At 42.9% G+C, this 17,113-nt stretch overlaps 3 protein-coding genes across 4 annotated transcripts in view; 2 read left to right on the forward strand and 1 right to left on the reverse strand.

The window, feature by feature from the left end:
* gpia (glucose-6-phosphate isomerase a) overlaps window positions 1-5,279 on the forward strand; it is a 29,714-nt gene extending 24,435 nt beyond the window's left edge. The window contains exons 17-18 of the mRNA XM_046346066.1: window positions 4,632-4,698; window positions 4,793-5,279. Of these exons, the coding sequence (XP_046202022.1) occupies window positions 4,632-4,698; window positions 4,793-4,916 (191 nt within the window). The 3' untranslated portion in view covers window positions 4,917-5,279. The remainder of the gene's footprint in view (window positions 1-4,631; window positions 4,699-4,792) is intronic.
* Window positions 5,280-5,945: 666 nt separating this feature from the next.
* On the forward strand, window positions 5,946-9,667 carry hsd17b2 (hydroxysteroid (17-beta) dehydrogenase 2). Of its 2 annotated transcripts, XM_046346079.1 has the most exons (5): window positions 5,946-6,365; window positions 6,616-6,828; window positions 8,167-8,352; window positions 8,637-8,774; window positions 9,008-9,667. In XM_046346079.1, exons 1-5 carry the CDS (start codon window positions 6,089-6,091, stop codon window positions 9,361-9,363), a joined length of 1,170 nt encoding a protein of 389 aa, XP_046202035.1. In that variant the 5' UTR covers window positions 5,946-6,088; the 3' UTR covers window positions 9,364-9,667. The 2 variants fall into 2 exon arrangements, with proteins under 2 accessions (XP_046202035.1, XP_046202044.1); XM_046346088.1 differs by lacking the exon at window positions 8,167-8,352.
* Window positions 9,602-11,387, reverse strand: mphosph6 (M-phase phosphoprotein 6). The gene is made up of 5 exons (XM_046346102.1): window positions 11,161-11,387; window positions 10,594-10,706; window positions 10,302-10,392; window positions 10,094-10,194; window positions 9,602-10,007 (listed from the first exon to the last, which is right to left on the reverse strand). Exons 1-5 carry the CDS (start codon window positions 11,206-11,208, stop codon window positions 9,878-9,880), a joined length of 483 nt encoding a protein of 160 aa, XP_046202058.1. The 5' UTR covers window positions 11,209-11,387; the 3' UTR covers window positions 9,602-9,877.
* Between the last annotated feature and the right edge of the window lie 5,726 nt (window positions 11,388-17,113).

Consider the following 17,113-nt stretch of genomic DNA (forward strand, 5'->3'; position numbering starts at 1 on the left):
CAAGCAATGCAGGTGTAGAAGCACGGTGGCTAGGAAAAACTCCCTAGAAAGGCCAAAACCAAGGAAGAAACCTAGAGGAACCAGGCTATGTGGGGTGGCCAGTCCTCTTCTGGCTGTGCCGGGTGGAGATTATAACAGAACATGTGATTATTATTATTTGACCCTGCTGGTCATCTATGAACATTTGAACATCTTGGAGAACATGGCCAAGATGTTCAAATGTTCATAGATGACCAGCAAGGTCAAATAATAATAATCAGTGGTTGTTGAGGATGGAACAGGTCAGCACCTCCAGGAGTAAATGTCAGTTGGCTTATAGCAGATCATTCAGAGTATCTCTACCGCTCCTGCTGTCTCTAGAGAGTTGAAAACAGCAGGTCTGGGACAGGTAGCACGTCCGGTGAACAGGTCAGGATTCCATAGCCGTAGGCAGAACAGTTGAAACTGGAGCAGCAGCACAGCCAGGTGGCCTGGGGACAGCAAGGAGTCATCATGCCAGGTAGTCCTGAGGCATGGTCCTAGGGCTCAGGTCCTCAGAGAGAGAAAGAAAGAGAGAATTAGAGAGAGCATACTTAAATTCACACCGGATAAGACAGAAGTACTCCAGATATAACAAACTGACCCTAGCCCCCCGACACAAACTACTGCAGCATAAATACTGGAGGCTGAGACAGAAGGGGTCAGGAGACACTGTGGCCCCATCCGATGATACCCCCGGACAGGGCAAACAGGAAGGAGATAACCCCACCCACTTTGCCAAAGCACAGCCCCCACACCACTAGAGGGATATCTTCAACCACCAACTTACCATCCTGAGGCAAGGCCGAGTATAGCCCACAAAGATCTCCGCCACGGCACAACCCAAGGGGGGGCGCCAACCCAGACAGGAAGATCACATCAGTGACTCAACCCACTCAAGTGACGCACCCCTCCTAGGGACGGCATGAAAGAGCACCAGGAAGCCAGTGACTCAGCCCTGTAATAGGGTTAGAGGCAGAATCCCAGTGGAAAGAGGGGAACCGGCCAGGCAGAGACAGCAAGGGCGGTTCGTTGCTCCAGGGCCTTTCCGTTCACCTTCACACTCCTGGGCCAGAGAACACTCAATCATATGACCCACTGAAGAGATGAGTCTCCAGTAAAGACTTAAAGGTTGAGACCGAGTCTGCGTCTCTCACATGGGTAGGCAGCCCATTCCATAAAAATGGAGCTCTATAGGAAGGAGAAAGCCCTGCCTCCGGCTGTTTGCTTAGAAATTCTAGGGACAATTAGGAGGCCTGCGTCTTGTGACCGTAGCGTACGTGTAGGTATGTACGGCAGGACCAAATCAGAGAGAAAGGTAATGCTTTGTAGGTTAGCAGTAAAACCTTGAAATCAGCCCTTGCCTTGACAGGAAGCCAGTGTAGGGAGGCTAGCACTGGAGTAATATGATCACATTTTTTGGTTCTAGTCAGGATTCTTGCAGCTGTATTTAGCCCTAACTGAAGTTTATTTCGTGCTTTATCCGGGTAGCCGGAAAGTAGAGCATTGCAGTAGTCTAACCAAGAAGTAACAAAAGCATGGATTCATTTTTCTGCATCATTTTTGGACAAAGTTTCTGATTTTTGCAATGTTACGTAGATGGAAAAAAGCTGTCCTTGAAACAGTCTTGATATGTTTGTCAAAAGAGCGATCAGGGTCCAGAGTAACGCCGAGGTCCTTCAGTTTTTTTTGAGACGACTGTACAACCATTAAGATTAATTGTCAGATTGTTTGCAGCCATCCACTTCCTTATGTCTGAAATACAGGCTTCTAGCGAGGGCAATTTTGGGGCTTCACCATGTTTCATTGAAATGTACAGCTGTGTGTCATCCGCATAGCAGTGAAAGTTAACATTATGTTTTCGAATGACATCCACAAGAGGTAAAAAAAAATATATATATATATATATATATATATAGTGAAAACAATAGTGGTCCTAAAACGGAACCTTGAGGAACACCGAAATGTACAGTTGATTTGTCAGAGGACAAACCATTCACAGAGACCAACTGATATCTCTCCAACAGATACGATGTAAACCAGGCCAGACCTTGTCTGTGTAGACCAATTTGGGTTTCCAATCTCTCCAAAAGAATGTGGTGATCGATGGTATCAAAAGCAGCACTAAGGTCTAGGAGCACGAGGACAGATGCAGAGGCTTGGTCTGATGCCATTAAAAGGTCATTTACCACCTTCACAAGTGCAGTGTCAGTGCTATGATGGGGTCTAAAACCAGACTGAAGCATTTCGTATACATTGTTTGTCTTCAGGAAGGCAGTGAGTTGCTGCGCAACAGCCTTTTCTAATTTTTTTGAGAGGAATGGAATATTCGATATAGGCCCAAAAAAAATATTATTATTTTTCTCTGGGTCAAGGTTTGGCTTTTTCAAGAGGCTTTATTACTGCCACATTTAGTGAGTTTGGTACACATCCGGTGGATAGAGAGCCGTTTATTATGTTCAACATCGGAGGGCCAAGCACAGGAAGCAGCTCTTTCAGTAGTTTAGTTTGAATAGGGTCCAGTATGCAGCTTGACGGTTTAGAGGCCATGATTATTTTCATCATTGTGTCAAGAGATATAGTACTAAAACACTTGAGTGTCTCTCTTGATCCTAGGTCCTGGCAGAGTTGTGCAGACCCAGGACAACTGAGCTTTGAAGGAATATGCAGATTTAAAGAGGAGTCTGTAATTTGCTTTCTAATAAACATGATCTTTTCCTCAGTTTATGAATTTATTAGTGCTGAAGTAAATGCCATCCTCACTTGGGGAATGCTGCTTTTTAGTTAGCTTTGCGACAGTATCAAAAATTAATTTTGGATTGTTCTTATTTTCCTCAATTAAGTTGGAAAATGGGATGATCGAGCAGCAGTGAGGGCTCTTCGATAGTACAGTGCAGTATCTTTCCAAGCTAGTCGGAAGACTTCCAGTTTGGTTGGCGCCATTTCCGTTCCAATTTTCTGGAAGCTTGCTTCAGTGCTCTGGTATTTTCTGTATACCAGGGAGCTAGTTTCCTATGAGAAATGTTTTTAGGGGTGCAACTGTATCTGGGGTATTGCGCAAGGTTGTATTGAGTTCCTCAGTTAGGTGGTTAACTGATTTTTGTCCTCTGACGTCCTTGAGTAGGCAGAGGGAGTCTGGAAGGGCATCAAGGAATCTTTGTTGTCTGTGAATTTATAGCACGACTTTTGATGCTCCTTGGTTGTGGTCTGAGCAGATTATTTGTTGCAATGACAATACAAACGTAATAAAATGTTGGTCCGATAGTCCAGGATTATGAGGAAAAACATTAAGATCCACAACATTTATTCCATGGGACAAAACTAGGTCCAGAGTATGACTGTGACAGTGAGTAGGTCCAGAGACATGTTGGACAAAACCCACTGAGTCGATGATGGCTTCGAAATCCTTTTAGAGTGGGTCTGTGGACTTTTCCATGTGAATATTAGTCACCAAAAATTAGAATATTATTTGCTATGACTACAAGGTCCGATAGGAATTGTTGGGAATGCTGTTTTTGGCACAGGAGGCCTGTAAACAGTAGCTATAAAAAGTGATTGAGTAGGCTGCATAGATTTTCATTACTAGAAGCTCAAAAGGTGAAATGTCTTATTTATTTTGTGTGTGTAAATTTAAATTTGCTATTGTAAATGTTAGCAACACCTCCGCCTTTGCGGTATGCATGGGGAATATGGTTCCCCAAGTGCAACTAGGAGGTGAGGCCTCATTTAACACAGTAAATTCATCAGGCTTAAGCCATGTTTCAGTCAGTCCAATCACATCAAGATTGTGATCAGTGATTAGTTCATTGACTATAACTGCCTTTGAAGTAAGGGATCTAACATTAAGTATCCCTATTTTGAGATGTGAGGTATCACGATCTCTTTCAATAATGGCAGGAATGGAGGAGGTCTTTACCCTAGTGAGATTGCTAAGGCGAACACCGCCATGTTTTTAGTTTTGCCCAACCTAGGTTGAGGCACAGACACGGTCTCAATGGGGATAGCTGAGCTGACTACACTGACTGTGCTTGTGGCAGACTCCACTAAGCTGGCAGGCTGGCTAACAGCCTGCTGCCTGGCCTGCACCCTATTTCATTGTGGAGCTAGAGGACTTAGAGCCCTGTCTATGTTGGTAGATAAGATGAGAGCACCCCTCCAGCTAGGATGGAGTCTGTCACTCCTCAGCAGGCCAGGCTTGGTCCTGTTTGTGGGTGAGTCCCAGAAAGAGGGACAATTATCTACAAATTCTATCTGTCTGCATATTTCAAGATATTACATGTGAGGGTGCAGTGGGATACCTGATGGGTTGGACAATACTTTTCTCGTCAATCATCTTGAAAAAAAAATACTCGACAGGAAATCGACCAGTCCTCCGTCTTTAACAAAATGGAAAGGTCAAATGCTTTATCATATAAATGTTGAAAGTGTGGAGAGAAACAAAATGGCCGTTGAGGCCATGTGGCAGAGTGTGATGCGGGCGCTGGAGATGGGGGTGTAAGTATGTGGCTCTGGGAAGGTGTGATGTTTGTTGTATGTTATGTTTTGTATTTTTTTTTAATGTTACGTTTTCTATTTACATTTACCGGTACTAAGTTTTCTTTTCTGTTTTCCAGCCATGTACGAGCACAAGATCTTTGTCCAAGGAGTCATCTGGAACATCAACAGCTACGACCAGTGGGGGTAGGTGTCAGCGAGAAGCATATATTGAATTCTAAATATATATGTTTGCCTATATTTTATTGTATAACTGTAATATTCTCCTTCCTACCCTCAGAGTTGAGCTGGGCAAACAGCTGGCCAAGGCCATTGAGCCAGAGCTGAGGGACAGTTCCGAGGTCCACACTCACGATTCCTCTACCAACGGGCTCATTAACTTTCTCAAGAAGAACTCAGCCTAATTCCTTCTCTTCTTCATGGCTGACCTTTGACCTTTACCCCCTGGCTGATCCCTATTGGAACCATACTATTGCCTGAACTATTCCACATTGTAGTCCTGGCCCCAACTTATAGCCCCTTGACCCGCATAAAAGAGCACTTTACAATTGTGATCACCAGTCTGTTTGAGTGTTTAAGTGAATTGTAAGATTTAACTGTATAATTAAATGTATATTACAGCTCACCTAATAATGGAATCAATCACATTTGGGAGGAGGGGAAACTCTTGCTTAATATTAGAATGTGCAGATATTACTGTAGGTGACAAGGCCCCTCACGCTAACCTAGTCAACACTGACTTACCAAATAAATGTAATTTGTCACTACACGGTTGTGTCTTGTTAATTTTGAGTAAATTAGGTTATATATGCTACGTACACATGAATGATTTTCTGAAGCAACGTCCTATCTGTTTAAAAGTAAGGCCTACATCATTTAATGGCAAACCAACTACATATGAAATGTTATTTGAGTAGATATTTAGGTTTAATGAGTTTGTCTTGACTAGATGTTATGAGAGAATTTAGGGAGTGTAGTTTTTTTCAATTACATGTTTTATACTTGAAATAGATTAGCCCCGACCCAGCAATAGTAACAGCACAATCAGATAAATTTTGGAAAAAAAATAGCAAGCCATTAAGTTTTGTATAGACCCTCAGGTGAGCATAAATAACTCCATTATCAGTGGTGAGTGAACTGGAACAGACACACCTGCTGATGTTATGATAAGAACAGGACAGTAGGCTTTTGCTGTTATCACACATCTGGGATGTATTCACCAGAAACCAAACTAGCAAATGGGCCAAGACGAGGAGGGGCTCACCCAAACTTGTCCAATAAGAAACTAATGAATACACCCCCGACGTCTGGTTTAGAACAGGTTTCATTCAGAGCCATGCCTGTTTCCACATGTACTAATGTAACAGTACTGTTGATTGGAGGTGTCGGCTGGCAGTGACCGAGGGGTGGGGTTAATGTTTCTTTAAAGGTTACAGACAGAATGCTTGGGTTTTTCAGTTGAGGATACACTTGATATGCACATGTCAAAGAGCCAAGGGGATATCCAACCAAGGGGACAGGATATTGATACCTCTATCAGGAAAGTAAGAGCAAGACCAACCTGCCAGTGGATAGAATGGAGAGTGTTGACATTGAATTCTGGTATTTCTCTTCTCTGTATACAATAGTTACAGCCCTATACATTGGGGCAATTATAACTAAGGCGAGAGGGAGTCATGATAGGGAATACTGGACCTTTGCACTTTTGGCTCTTGGGGGGCCTCTGTGCTTTTTGGCCCTTCCAGGCTACCGCAGTCTGCTCTTTCTGACCTGCAGCCTCTGGTTGTGCTATGTGGTTCTGGGCAGACGAGTGGACATGCTGACGATGCATGGAAGAGCTGTGCTGATTACAGGTAGGTGATGTGGGTATATGGGTGCCATACACTGACACTATCATACCAACCACTGTCAATCAAACATGACTGATACTAGTCTATTCATAACATAGTCATGATGGGGGGCCCATTAAATCTTCTGTACAATGTTATTGAATGTGGTTTCAATACTGCTGAGTGCTTTGTGTACTCATGAATGAAGTGCACGTGAACATTGGAACAGTATGCTCTGGTGTCCCATTTATTTGTTTCTCTTCAACATGAACAGGTTGTGATACAGGTTTTGGTCATGCCCTAGCGAGAAGGATTAGTGACTTGGGAGTGACTGTGTTTGCTGGGGTTCTGGATGAGACCAGCCCAGGAGCAGTGGAGCTGAAGAGACTGGGGTCTGAGGGGCTACAAGTCCTTCAGCTAGATGTGACAGACGCTGCGCAGATAGAGCGGGCTCACCACTACATTTGCACTCAGGTTGGGGACGCAGGTAACGTGTTGTTCACTACAAGAACTATCAGGCACTGAGGACACATAAGGTGCATTTCCACTAAGGATTTACCCGTGTTGAACCCAAAAGGCAGACTTTTCTGTTTCCATCTATGCGTGCCAGCACCCTTGTCTCACTGGGCCATGGCTCCGGCAAACTGGCTCTGACGTGGAACCGAGGCAATGCCCACTCAGTGGCCAGTTTATTAGATAGACCACCCAGTTCACGAAAATGGTTTGATCCTACAGACAGTAAGTCAAATGACCATGGCTTGCTATATAAAGCAGGCAGACAGGCATTGAGGCATTCAGTTACTCTTCAATTGAACATTACAATGGGCAAAACAAGGGCAAAACAAGTGACCTAAGCGACTTTGAGCGTGGTATGATCGTCGGTGCCAGGCACGCCAGATCCAGGATCTCAAACGGCAAGCCTCCTGGGCTTTTCACGCACGAGTGTCTAGGGTCTAATGAGAATGGTGCAACATACAAAAAATATCTAGTCAGTGGCAGTCTTGTGGGCAAAAACAGCTAGTTGATGAGAGGTCAAAGGAGAAAGGCTAGAATTGTGCAAGCTTATACGCGGGCCACAAACAGGCAAATAACGGTGCAGTACAACAGTGGTGTGCAGAACAGCATCTCGTAACGCACAACTTGTCAGTCTTTGTCACAGATGGGCTATTGCAGCAGACGACCACACTGGGTTCCACTCCTATCAGCTAAAAATAAGAGCAGCAGCAATAGTGGGCACGTGATCACCAACACTGGGCAATTGAGGAGTGGAAAAACATTGCCTGGTCATGATGAATCCTGGTTCTTGTTGCATCATTCTGATGGCAGAGTCCATTGCCCTATCCTACCTGGTGTCAACGGTACAGGCTGGTGGCGGTGGTGTAGGGAATGTTTTCCTGGCACACGCTAGGTCCCTTGATACCAATTAAGCAACGCTTGAATGCCACAGCGTGTCTGGATATTGTTGTTGACCAGATGCATCCCTTCATGGCTACAGGTCACTGACTGTATGTAACAATGGCTAACTGAACTTTAACACCTTCTCCCAAAGAAAGTCTTGCATGATGCAGAGGTTGTTAATCTGCCCGCCACAAGTCTTTAGTGTCAGACTCCTAATGGAAACACCATAACAGAGCCTACATTAACATAAAACACCAGTGATGCACTAGTTTGGGGGTAAATCTCAGTGGAAAAGCACCAATAGATGTCATTGGAAAAGGCACCAAACTTAACATATAAGGACAAATAAGTTATCCTTTTCTGATCAAAATAATGCTATAATGCACATGACATGGAATGTCTCAAGTTCACACTCCTTTTGACTCAGGTCTTTGGGGGATTGTGAATAATGCGGGAGTCCTGGGCTATGTGGCAGATGGAGAGATTATACCTGTGAGAGTATACAGGAACTGCTTGGCAGTGAACTTCCTTGCTGCAGTAGAGGTCTCTCAGGTGTTTCTTCCACTGCTCCGACACTCCAGGGGCAGGCTAGTCAACGTCTGCAGTATGGCAGGTAACATATCTGGACTGGTTATTGTCAAAACAAAAGGGTTAGGATTGACCTTGAGCAGTCACTCGCAAGTTATACTGGCTACAATCCCACTTATGACACCAATGCAATTTCAAAGCAAGTACAGTTGGCCAAGAACCCCCACTACTACTCAGACAGCCTTTATTAGGCGAGGAAACTGTAAATATAACTAATCTTCTATCCGTAGCCAGCTTGACTTGCAACTCTGTGCTCAAGGTTTAATCCTATCCCTTTCGTGATGATAAACCTAAAATCTGTTTGTGCAGGTGATGTGCCCGTTCCTGGGTTTGTGGCCTATGGAGCATCCAAAGCAGCCCTGAACACCTTCTCTGGAGTGATGAGACTAGAGTTGGCCAGATGGGGTGTCAATGTATCCACAATTCAACCTGCAGGCTTCAGGACAAGTATGTATAATAAATAATGATTATTCAGTTATATGACAGTTTAAAATGAAAATGCTATGACCCGAGACAGCGAAGAAGTTCAGTACCGTTCTTCGGCGCTTAGTTGTTGAGGAAATTGACCCTCTACTGCTGTTTACTTTGTGTATTGCTAAGTCTACTGTACCTTTCAATAAATTGTTTACCCCCTTTTGATTTACTTAACAGACTTGTCTATCATTTGGTTGAAAACACAGATATTTTCGGTAGCAGTGATGACTGGAGCCGTTACCAAGAGGAGATCTTCACCTCTCTATCTCAGGATGTCCGGAAGGACTACGGCGAGGCCTACATCTCCTCGCTCCAGGCACGCTTTGCCAAGATGGCCGTCATGTCCTCAGAGGACCTGCGTCCCGTGCTAGATGACATGTGCCACGCCCTAATGTCAGTGGCCCCCAGACCCGTCTACACCCCTGGCCAGTCTGCCTGGCTCATTCCCTGCCTCCACCGCCTCTGCCCCACACGGTTCTATGACATGATTATTACAAGTCTGTTTCAGTTCAATAGCAGTCTGCCAGCTGGGCTCCAGGCAGGAGCCTCAGTAGGTTCGTAGACTTGATAACATGTGAGATAACTGATATGTGATGTCGGGCTATTCTTTCCCAAGGTTGTTTACGGGAATGCTTCCATAGATTAGTATCTCCATCTTCCCTCATGCTTGGTTGGCAGAGAAATGTGACTGTTGGCTTTGTACTTTTTTGGCAGCTTCATAAGCAAGGCTATTGAAAACCCTTGTTATTGTTTGAATTTAGTATGTTTTTGTCAATTTCTCACAAAACAAGACAAGCCGCCACATTGGGTAACAGTTTTAATTAAACTATACCCTGGTCCGTGGTACAAGGATGTGGGCTTCATTTCCTGTGTTCATAACCCTCAATGCATCTTGAAGAAATGTACTTTTAAAAAGAGGATATATAACATCCATTCAACTTTAAAATATATGTCTAACATCTTTGGAAGTTACCTACGGTTCATGAAAACACGGCAGTAAAAATAAAATAAAAATTGTTGCACATAAAAACATTGTACAGTCCTGACATACTTCATTTAAATAAAAAAGCATGCCCTCAGTCCTGAGGCTTCAAAAAAGCTTTTTTTGTGTGTGTCTCAGTTGCGTTTTGATTAACATCCTCAATTGCAGACCTCTCCCGCTTCTTAGCAAACTTCTTCTTCATGCTTCCAACTAAGCTCTCGTACCTACAAGGTAGAAAGAAAAGTTAATCAGACGGCGATGTAACAAAACAATTTGAAATCACGTCAAAATAAATCTTGTTGTTTCCTACCTTCTAGCCATGTCTTCATCTGTGATATCAGTCTCCATTCTGCTAATTTCCTCCTCTTCCAACTCTTCCTCATTTGGAGCATTCATGATGATCATTAGTTTCTGGATGGAGAAAATAGATTTACACCAATGAAACAGTCACATCGCATGTAAATGTATCCAATCTTACTTTGATAAACCTTAAGGTGCGATTGTAAATTAATAAGTACCTCTACTTCTGTATTGAACCCCTTGAATGACATTCGTCCATACTTCAGGTCTTCACAAGGCCCAAAACTTCTTTCTTCTATGATGAAATTCCTAACCAAAGACAGGAAAAACAATATAAAATATGCCAACATTTGAGCCGAGGACACTAGAGAGAAGACTGTCATTATCTTTAATGTCCGATGGTATGTTGCTGGACATTAGAGAAGGATGGCAGTTCTGTGTCCTCAAACTAGTCTACATCCTTATGTAATTACTTCAATATGCGCAGGTGGACAGTGAAAGGGGTCATACTCTTTAGCTTTGAGTTCTGGCAGGTCCAGATACCAATGCTCATCACTGATGATCCTCCTCTCCTCTTCTTCCAGTTGCTTCTTTGTATCTGCATCCAGGCCTCTTTGCATGAACTAGTAGACAGAATGGCAATTGTAGAAGTACAGTACAAGACGTGCAGGACCTTCTACACTGCATCAGAGTTGCTGAGACATTGCTGAGTAACTTCAACAGGGTCTTATGAATCACTTACAAATGAAATGTTATTGGAGAGAACCCATAGCCATAGGTCTGAACTAGCTACACAACACAAGATTAATCTAGTTCATTTACGAAAAGTATGTTGACAAAGATGTCCCAGCAGACAAACCAAGCAAGTTAGCCGACAAAGCTAGCCTGGTTGCTCAAGCCAAGTTAGCTAGGTTACTTGGCTAGCTAGATCGAATACGGTTTTAGTTGGATGCCACTTTTACCATCCATCAACAGTTCTATCCGTCTCTGAGGTTTAGCAACGTGCCTACTAGCAGGGGCAACATTCCTAGCGGCTAGTATGATAACTAACTATTGTAGTTAGCATGCATTTCTTACCTTCATACGCAAGAGGTTTTTGGAGAGTTTCGCGTTGTCATTCGCCATTTCAATTTGAGATTCTGGTAACGTTACTGTTGACACTAAACTATATGTCCGTCTTCTGGGTGACTGCAATAAGGTTTGTTTTTCAGTAAGCTGTGACTTTGAATCTTAAAAGTTCCACGAGCTTGTTTCCACGCCGTGTGGTATAATACTCAGACTCGACCAATCGATCGAAGAGTCATCTCTCTGCAGCGCTCAGATTGGAGAGGAAGTTACCACTAGACACTGTTCTACGATCATTTTTACATGTTACTCCCTCACGGTAAAGGGTAGGATTTGGGATATGTAATCTGATCGTAGAGCTGTGGTTATAAGGCTGGGTAACTAACTTCAGTGGAAGAAAGCACTCTTGAGGGATGTGGATTTCAGGGGTTATTATTACTGATTTAAAAAACTATATTTAACCACCTAAATAATTGTATTGGCACAGCCAAAAACAGATTTGAATAAATAGTAGTGGAAATATTCAATAACATCAAATGTAATAGATAGATAAAATACTGACTGAAGTCTATTTTGTTTATATTTTAAGCAGATTTATTGTTTTCCTGCAGCTTCAGTGATGTTAAACTCCTGTGTGGCTCAGTTGGTAGAGCATGGCTCTTGCAGCACCAGGGTTGTGGGTATGAGTCCCACGGGGACCAGTACAGGGAAAAAGCACAAAAGTATATCCACTCACAACTGTAAGTCTGCTAAATGACTATAATGTACATTTTGGAAACGCACCTACCTCAAGTCTACTGAGTTTTGGCTAGACGGGATACATCTTTTGTCAAAATTGACTTTTCTTAGCAGGTTTAGGAGAACAGGATAAGTAGGTTAAGGTTAGTTAAAGGGTTAGGGTTAGCTAAAATGCATAACCATTTTTTTTATCAGTCTATTTCCAAGAGTGGCGTTTGAGCAGAGAAGAAGAGGAAGGTTTGGATCTAGAAGAAGGCAGAGGTGGGTGATCAGTTTGAATGAAACAGCATGTCGAGTACATTTGGTGAAGGAAAATGTTCTGAATGGACAACAGTTATATTGAAAACTGGTACAAAAAGGAAATAGTCTAAAATTGGAGTGGAGGATACGTGTGTAAATGATAATGAATCGCTTCTTGTTGGGATGCGGTTGTTGAGTAAGGATGCATATGTAGGAAACCTCTATGAGGTGTTGAAAATGTTGTATGCGCTTGAAAAAGTGTAGTCTGTCAGAGGTACCAGGAGTGGTCATATTTTGATTAATTATATTTATGACGAGCAGAGAAAGATTGCAGTGGGCCTCAAAAGAATCCGGACAACAGAAGTTTTGTGTTTTGAACTTCGGAGTAGAACACCCGTCAAAGGAGTCATCTCAGGGGTGACGACGGATGTTCAGGTTGAATACCTGAAGAGAATTCCGGGTGGGGTTGGTGCCCAGCGTCTGACCTGCTGGGTGAATGGAAAAAAATAAGAAAGTCTGTCAGTCCTGTTGTTTTTTGATAAAGAGCAATTACCATTGCAGTGTAAGAATTGTAAAGGATTTGACCATGTTTCAAGTGTATGCAGACGAACAGAGTATACTGAAGAACGGTGTGTAGAAGGACGACGGTGTTGCAATTGTGGTGGGGATCATGATCCTGAGTTCCTGGAGTGCCCTGTAAGGGGTAAGGATATTGAGGTAGCAAAAGTTAGAGCGGTCAATTGAATCTCCTATGCGAGGGCAATCAAAATAATTGTGGATACAAGAGATGCCAGTGAAGAGATGGTAGTGGATACACCACAGCCTGTAGTAAATGTTTGCTGCCAAACAAAATATATCCTGTGTGTTAAAAGGTGGATTTGTTGCATTCATTGCCACAGTTATAAACTGTACAGCAGAAGTATCAAAGAAGTCAAAGAAACTAGACATTATTTTGGCTGCAGCAGAAAAGTTTTTGGGACTCAAGGATTTTACAACAGAAGACTTGCAAGGGGTAATGACGCCGGAAGACCCACACTCCCAGGTTCCCCTTGAGCCTATATAGGGATCAGATCTTTTTTATGTATTTATTTTTAACAGAAGAGCTGTTTGATTTAAAACAACAACAAACAAACAAATATATATACACTACCGTTCAAAAGTTTGGATACATTTTTTGTCCATTAAAATAACATCAAATTGATCAGAAATACAGAGCAGACATTGTTAATGTTGTAAATTACTATTGTAGCTGGAAACGGCTGATTTTTAATGGGATATCTACATAGGCCCATTATCAGAAACCATCACTCCTGTATTTCAATGGCACGTTGTGTTAGCTAATCCAAGTTTATCATTTTAAAAGGCAAATTGATCATTAGAAAACCCTTTTGCAATTATGTTAGCACAGTTAGCAATAAAACTGGCCTTCTTTAGACTAGTTGAGTATCTGGAGAATCAGCATTTGTGGGTTCGATTACAGGCTCAAAATTACCAGAAATAAATAACTTTCTTCTGAAACTCGTCAGTCTATTCTTGTTCTGAGAAATGAAAGCTATTCCATGCAAGAAATTGCCAAGAAACTGAAGATCTCATACAAAGCTGTGTGCTACTCCCTTCACAGAACAGTGCAAACTGACTCTAACCAGAATAGAAAGAGGAGTGGGAGGACAAGGACAAGTACATTAATCTGCTAAATTGTAATTATTTTGCTACCATGGCCTATTTATTGCCTTACCTCCTCATGCCATCTTTTTTTTCTATTGTGTTATTGACTGTATGCTTGTTTATTCCATGTGTAACTCTGTGTTGTTGTTTCTGTGGCACTGCTTTGCTTTATCTTGGCCAGGTCGCAGTTGTAAATGAGAACTTGTTCTCAACTAACTTACCTGGTTAAATAAAGGTGAGAAAAAAAAGAAAACAAATGAGGGTGTCTAGTTTGAGAAACAGATGCCTCACAAGTCCTCAACTGGCAGCTTCATTAAATAGTACCTGCAAAGCACCAAATCAAGTTCAGTCGCAAAAACCTTCAAGCGCTAGAGTTACCAGCCTCAGAAATTTCAGCCCATATAAATGCTTCACAGAGTTCAAGTAACAGACACGCCTCAGACATTTCAACCCAAATAAATGCTTCACAGAGTTCAAGTAACAGACACAGAAGAGATTTTCTTGGACCAAGAAACACGAGCAATGATAGGTGGAAATCTGTCCTTTCGTCTGATTTGGTTCCAACCGCTGTGTCTTTGTGAGACACAGAATCGGTGAACGTGTGGTTCCCAAGGTGAAGCATGGAGGAGATGTGATGGGTGCTTTGCTGGTGACACTGTCAGGGATTAATTTAGAATTCAAGGCACACTTAACCAGCATGACTACCACAGCATTCTGCAGTGATACGCCATCCCACCTGGTTTGTGCTTAGTGGGACTCATCATTTTTTGGGGGTCATTTTCAACAGGAAAATGACCCAAAACACACCTCCAGGCTGTGTAAGTGCTATTTGACCAAGAAAGAGAGTGATGGAGTGCTGCATCAGATGACCTGGTCTCCGCAATCACCCGACCTCTACCCAATTGAGATGGTTAGGGATGAGTTTGACCGCAGAGTGAAGGAAAAGCAGCCAACAAGTGCTCAGCATATGTGGGAACTCCAAGATTGTTGGAAAAGCATTCCAGGTGAAGCTGGTTGAGAGAATGACAAAAATGTGCAAAGCTGTCATCAAGGCAAAGGGTGGCTACATTGAAGAAACATTTTTTGATTTGTTTAACATTTTTTTGGTTACTATATGATTCCATATGTGTTATTTCATAGTGTTGATGTCTTCACTATTATTCTACAATGTAGAAAATAGTTTTAAAAAATAATGAAAAGCCCTTGAATGAGTGTGTGTGTCCAAAGTTTTGACTGGTACTGTATAATTTTTGGGGGGGTTGTTTTTTAGTAGTTCAGTTTTTTGGGGGAATCTTGTTTCCATCCCGCATAGTAAGTGGCAGCATGCACATAAAATGGTGTAATTGCCATTATAAATTGGGTGGTTCGAGCCCTGAATGCTGATTGGCTGACAGCCATTGTATATCAGACTGTGTACCACGGATATGACAAAACATTTATTTTCACTGCTCTAATTACATCGATGAGCAGTTTATAATAGCAATAAGGCACCTCCGGGGTTTGTGGTGTATGGCCAATATACCACAACTAATGGCTGTTACCAGGCACTCTGCGTTGCTTCGTGACTAAGAACAGCTCTTAGCCGTGCTATATTGGTCATATACCACACCCCTTCGTGCCTTATTGCTTAAATATAGCATAGAAAAGGAGGAGCACTGAGAAAACCCATGCCAAGAGGACCTACACCCAGACCACAGCATCAGCAGCCACACCCCAACCAGCTAAGACCACCTCAAGCAGACCCTGGCCACACTCAATATAGGCCCCCCCCCCTATATTAGACCTATGCCCCCCCATATTAGACCTATGCCCCTTCTGCCAACCTCATGCCCCCCCGCCCCTGCGACAAGGGCCTCAACATGACTGTAGGAGATATGCCCAAGCCATGAGCAGAGCAACAGCCCCAACCCCCATTATTACACCCGCCCAAGCCCCATCCTGCGACCTAAGAGATATGTATCAGATGCTCAACATGCTCTGCTCACACCTACTGTGACGGTCCGAGCCTAAACCACACAAAAACAACACTAGACACTTTGGAACACAAAGCTTTTACTATCTCATCCTGAAATATACAAGTTCTGAGGTCATCTGCCTTTGGCCTAAAGAGCAGAAACCTAGACTTCATCAAATAAATTGGAAAAACAGACTGTCATCCTACAAGAAAAATGGTATAAAGGAGACGGACCCACTGGTTTCCCTCTAGGTTACAGAGAGCTGGTAGCCCCATCCACCAAACTACTCGGTGTGAAACAAGGAAGAGACTCAGGGAGTATTCTAATTTGGTATAGAGCAGACCTAACCCACTCTATTAAATTAGTCAAAACAGGAACATTTTACATCTGGCTAGAAATTAATAAGGAAATTACCTCAACATCCCCCCAATAGAATCCCCATACTTTAACGATGACAGCTTCACCATCCTACAATTTCCAGGCCCAGGGACATGTACTAGTCTGTGGCGACATAAATGCCAGAACTGGACAAGAACCTGACACTTTCAGCACACAGGGGGACTAACACCTATCTGGAGTTGACAACATTCCCTCCTCCATAATCCCCCCCTAGACACAACTACGACAACATCAAATCAAATCAAATGTATTTATAAAGCCCTTCTTACTTCAGCTGATATCTCAAAGTGCTGTACAGAAACCCAGCCTAAAACCCCAAACAGCAAGCAATGCAGGTGTAGAAGCATGGTGGCTAGGAAAATCTCCCTAGAAAGACCAAAACCTAGGAAGAAACCTAGAGAGGAACCAGGCTATGAGGGGTGGCCAGTCCTCTTCTGGCTGTGCCGGGTGGAGATTATAACAGAACATGGCCAAGATGTTCAAATGTTCATAGATGACCAGCAGGGTCAAGACACAACAGACATAACCATCAAAAACGGGTCACAACTCCTGCAGCTCTGTTGGACGCTGGGTATGTACATAGTCAATGGTAGGCTTTGAGGGGACTCCTATGGTACACATATAGCTCATCTCTTGGCAGTAGTACTGTAGACTACTTTATCACTGACCTCAACCCAGAGTCTCTTTAGAGCGTTCACAGTCCGTCCACTTATAACCCTATCAGATCACAGCAAAATCACACTCTACTTGAACAGTGTCACTCAATTTTATTTATTTTTAACTTTAAAAAAAAAGTAACCTTTATTTAACTAGGCAAGTCAGTTAAGAACAAATTCTTATTTACAATGATGGCCTTCACCGGCCAAACCCGGACAACATGCGCCGCTCAATGGGACTCCCAATCACGGCCGGTTGTGATACAGCGTGGATTCAAACCAGGGCGTCTGTAATGACGCCTCTAGCACTGA

Source organism: Oncorhynchus gorbuscha, linkage group LG01 (genome assembly GCF_021184085.1).
Source record: "Oncorhynchus gorbuscha isolate QuinsamMale2020 ecotype Even-year linkage group LG01, OgorEven_v1.0, whole genome shotgun sequence".
Lineage (NCBI taxonomy): Eukaryota > Metazoa > Chordata > Actinopteri > Salmoniformes > Salmonidae > Oncorhynchus > Oncorhynchus gorbuscha.

What these genes read in the sequence shown, in the direction of transcription:
- hsd17b2 (XM_046346079.1), top strand. Translation starts at nt 6,089, where the DNA reads ATGGAGAGTGTTGACATTGAATTCTGGTATTTCTCTTCTCTGTATACA. An exon ending in CAACGTCTGCAGTATGGCAG is followed by an intron (nt 8,353 to 8,636) that starts GTAACATATCTG and finishes CTGTTTGTGCAG; the next exon opens with GTGATGTGCCCGTTCCTGGG. An exon ending in ACCTGCAGGCTTCAGGACAA is followed by an intron (nt 8,775 to 9,007) that starts GTATGTATAATA and finishes TTGAAAACACAG; the next exon opens with ATATTTTCGGTAGCAGTGAT.
- mphosph6 (XM_046346102.1), bottom strand. Translation starts at nt 11,208, where the DNA reads ATGGCGAATGACAACGCGAAACTCTCCAAAAACCTCTTGCGTATGAAG. An exon ending in AAAACCTCTTGCGTATGAAG is followed by an intron (nt 10,707 to 11,160) that starts GTAAGAAATGCA and finishes TCTGTCTACTAG; the next exon opens with TTCATGCAAAGAGGCCTGGA. An exon ending in GATGAAGACATGGCTAGAAG is followed by an intron (nt 10,008 to 10,093) that starts GTAGGAAACAAC and finishes TCTACCTTGTAG; the next exon opens with GTACGAGAGCTTAGTTGGAA.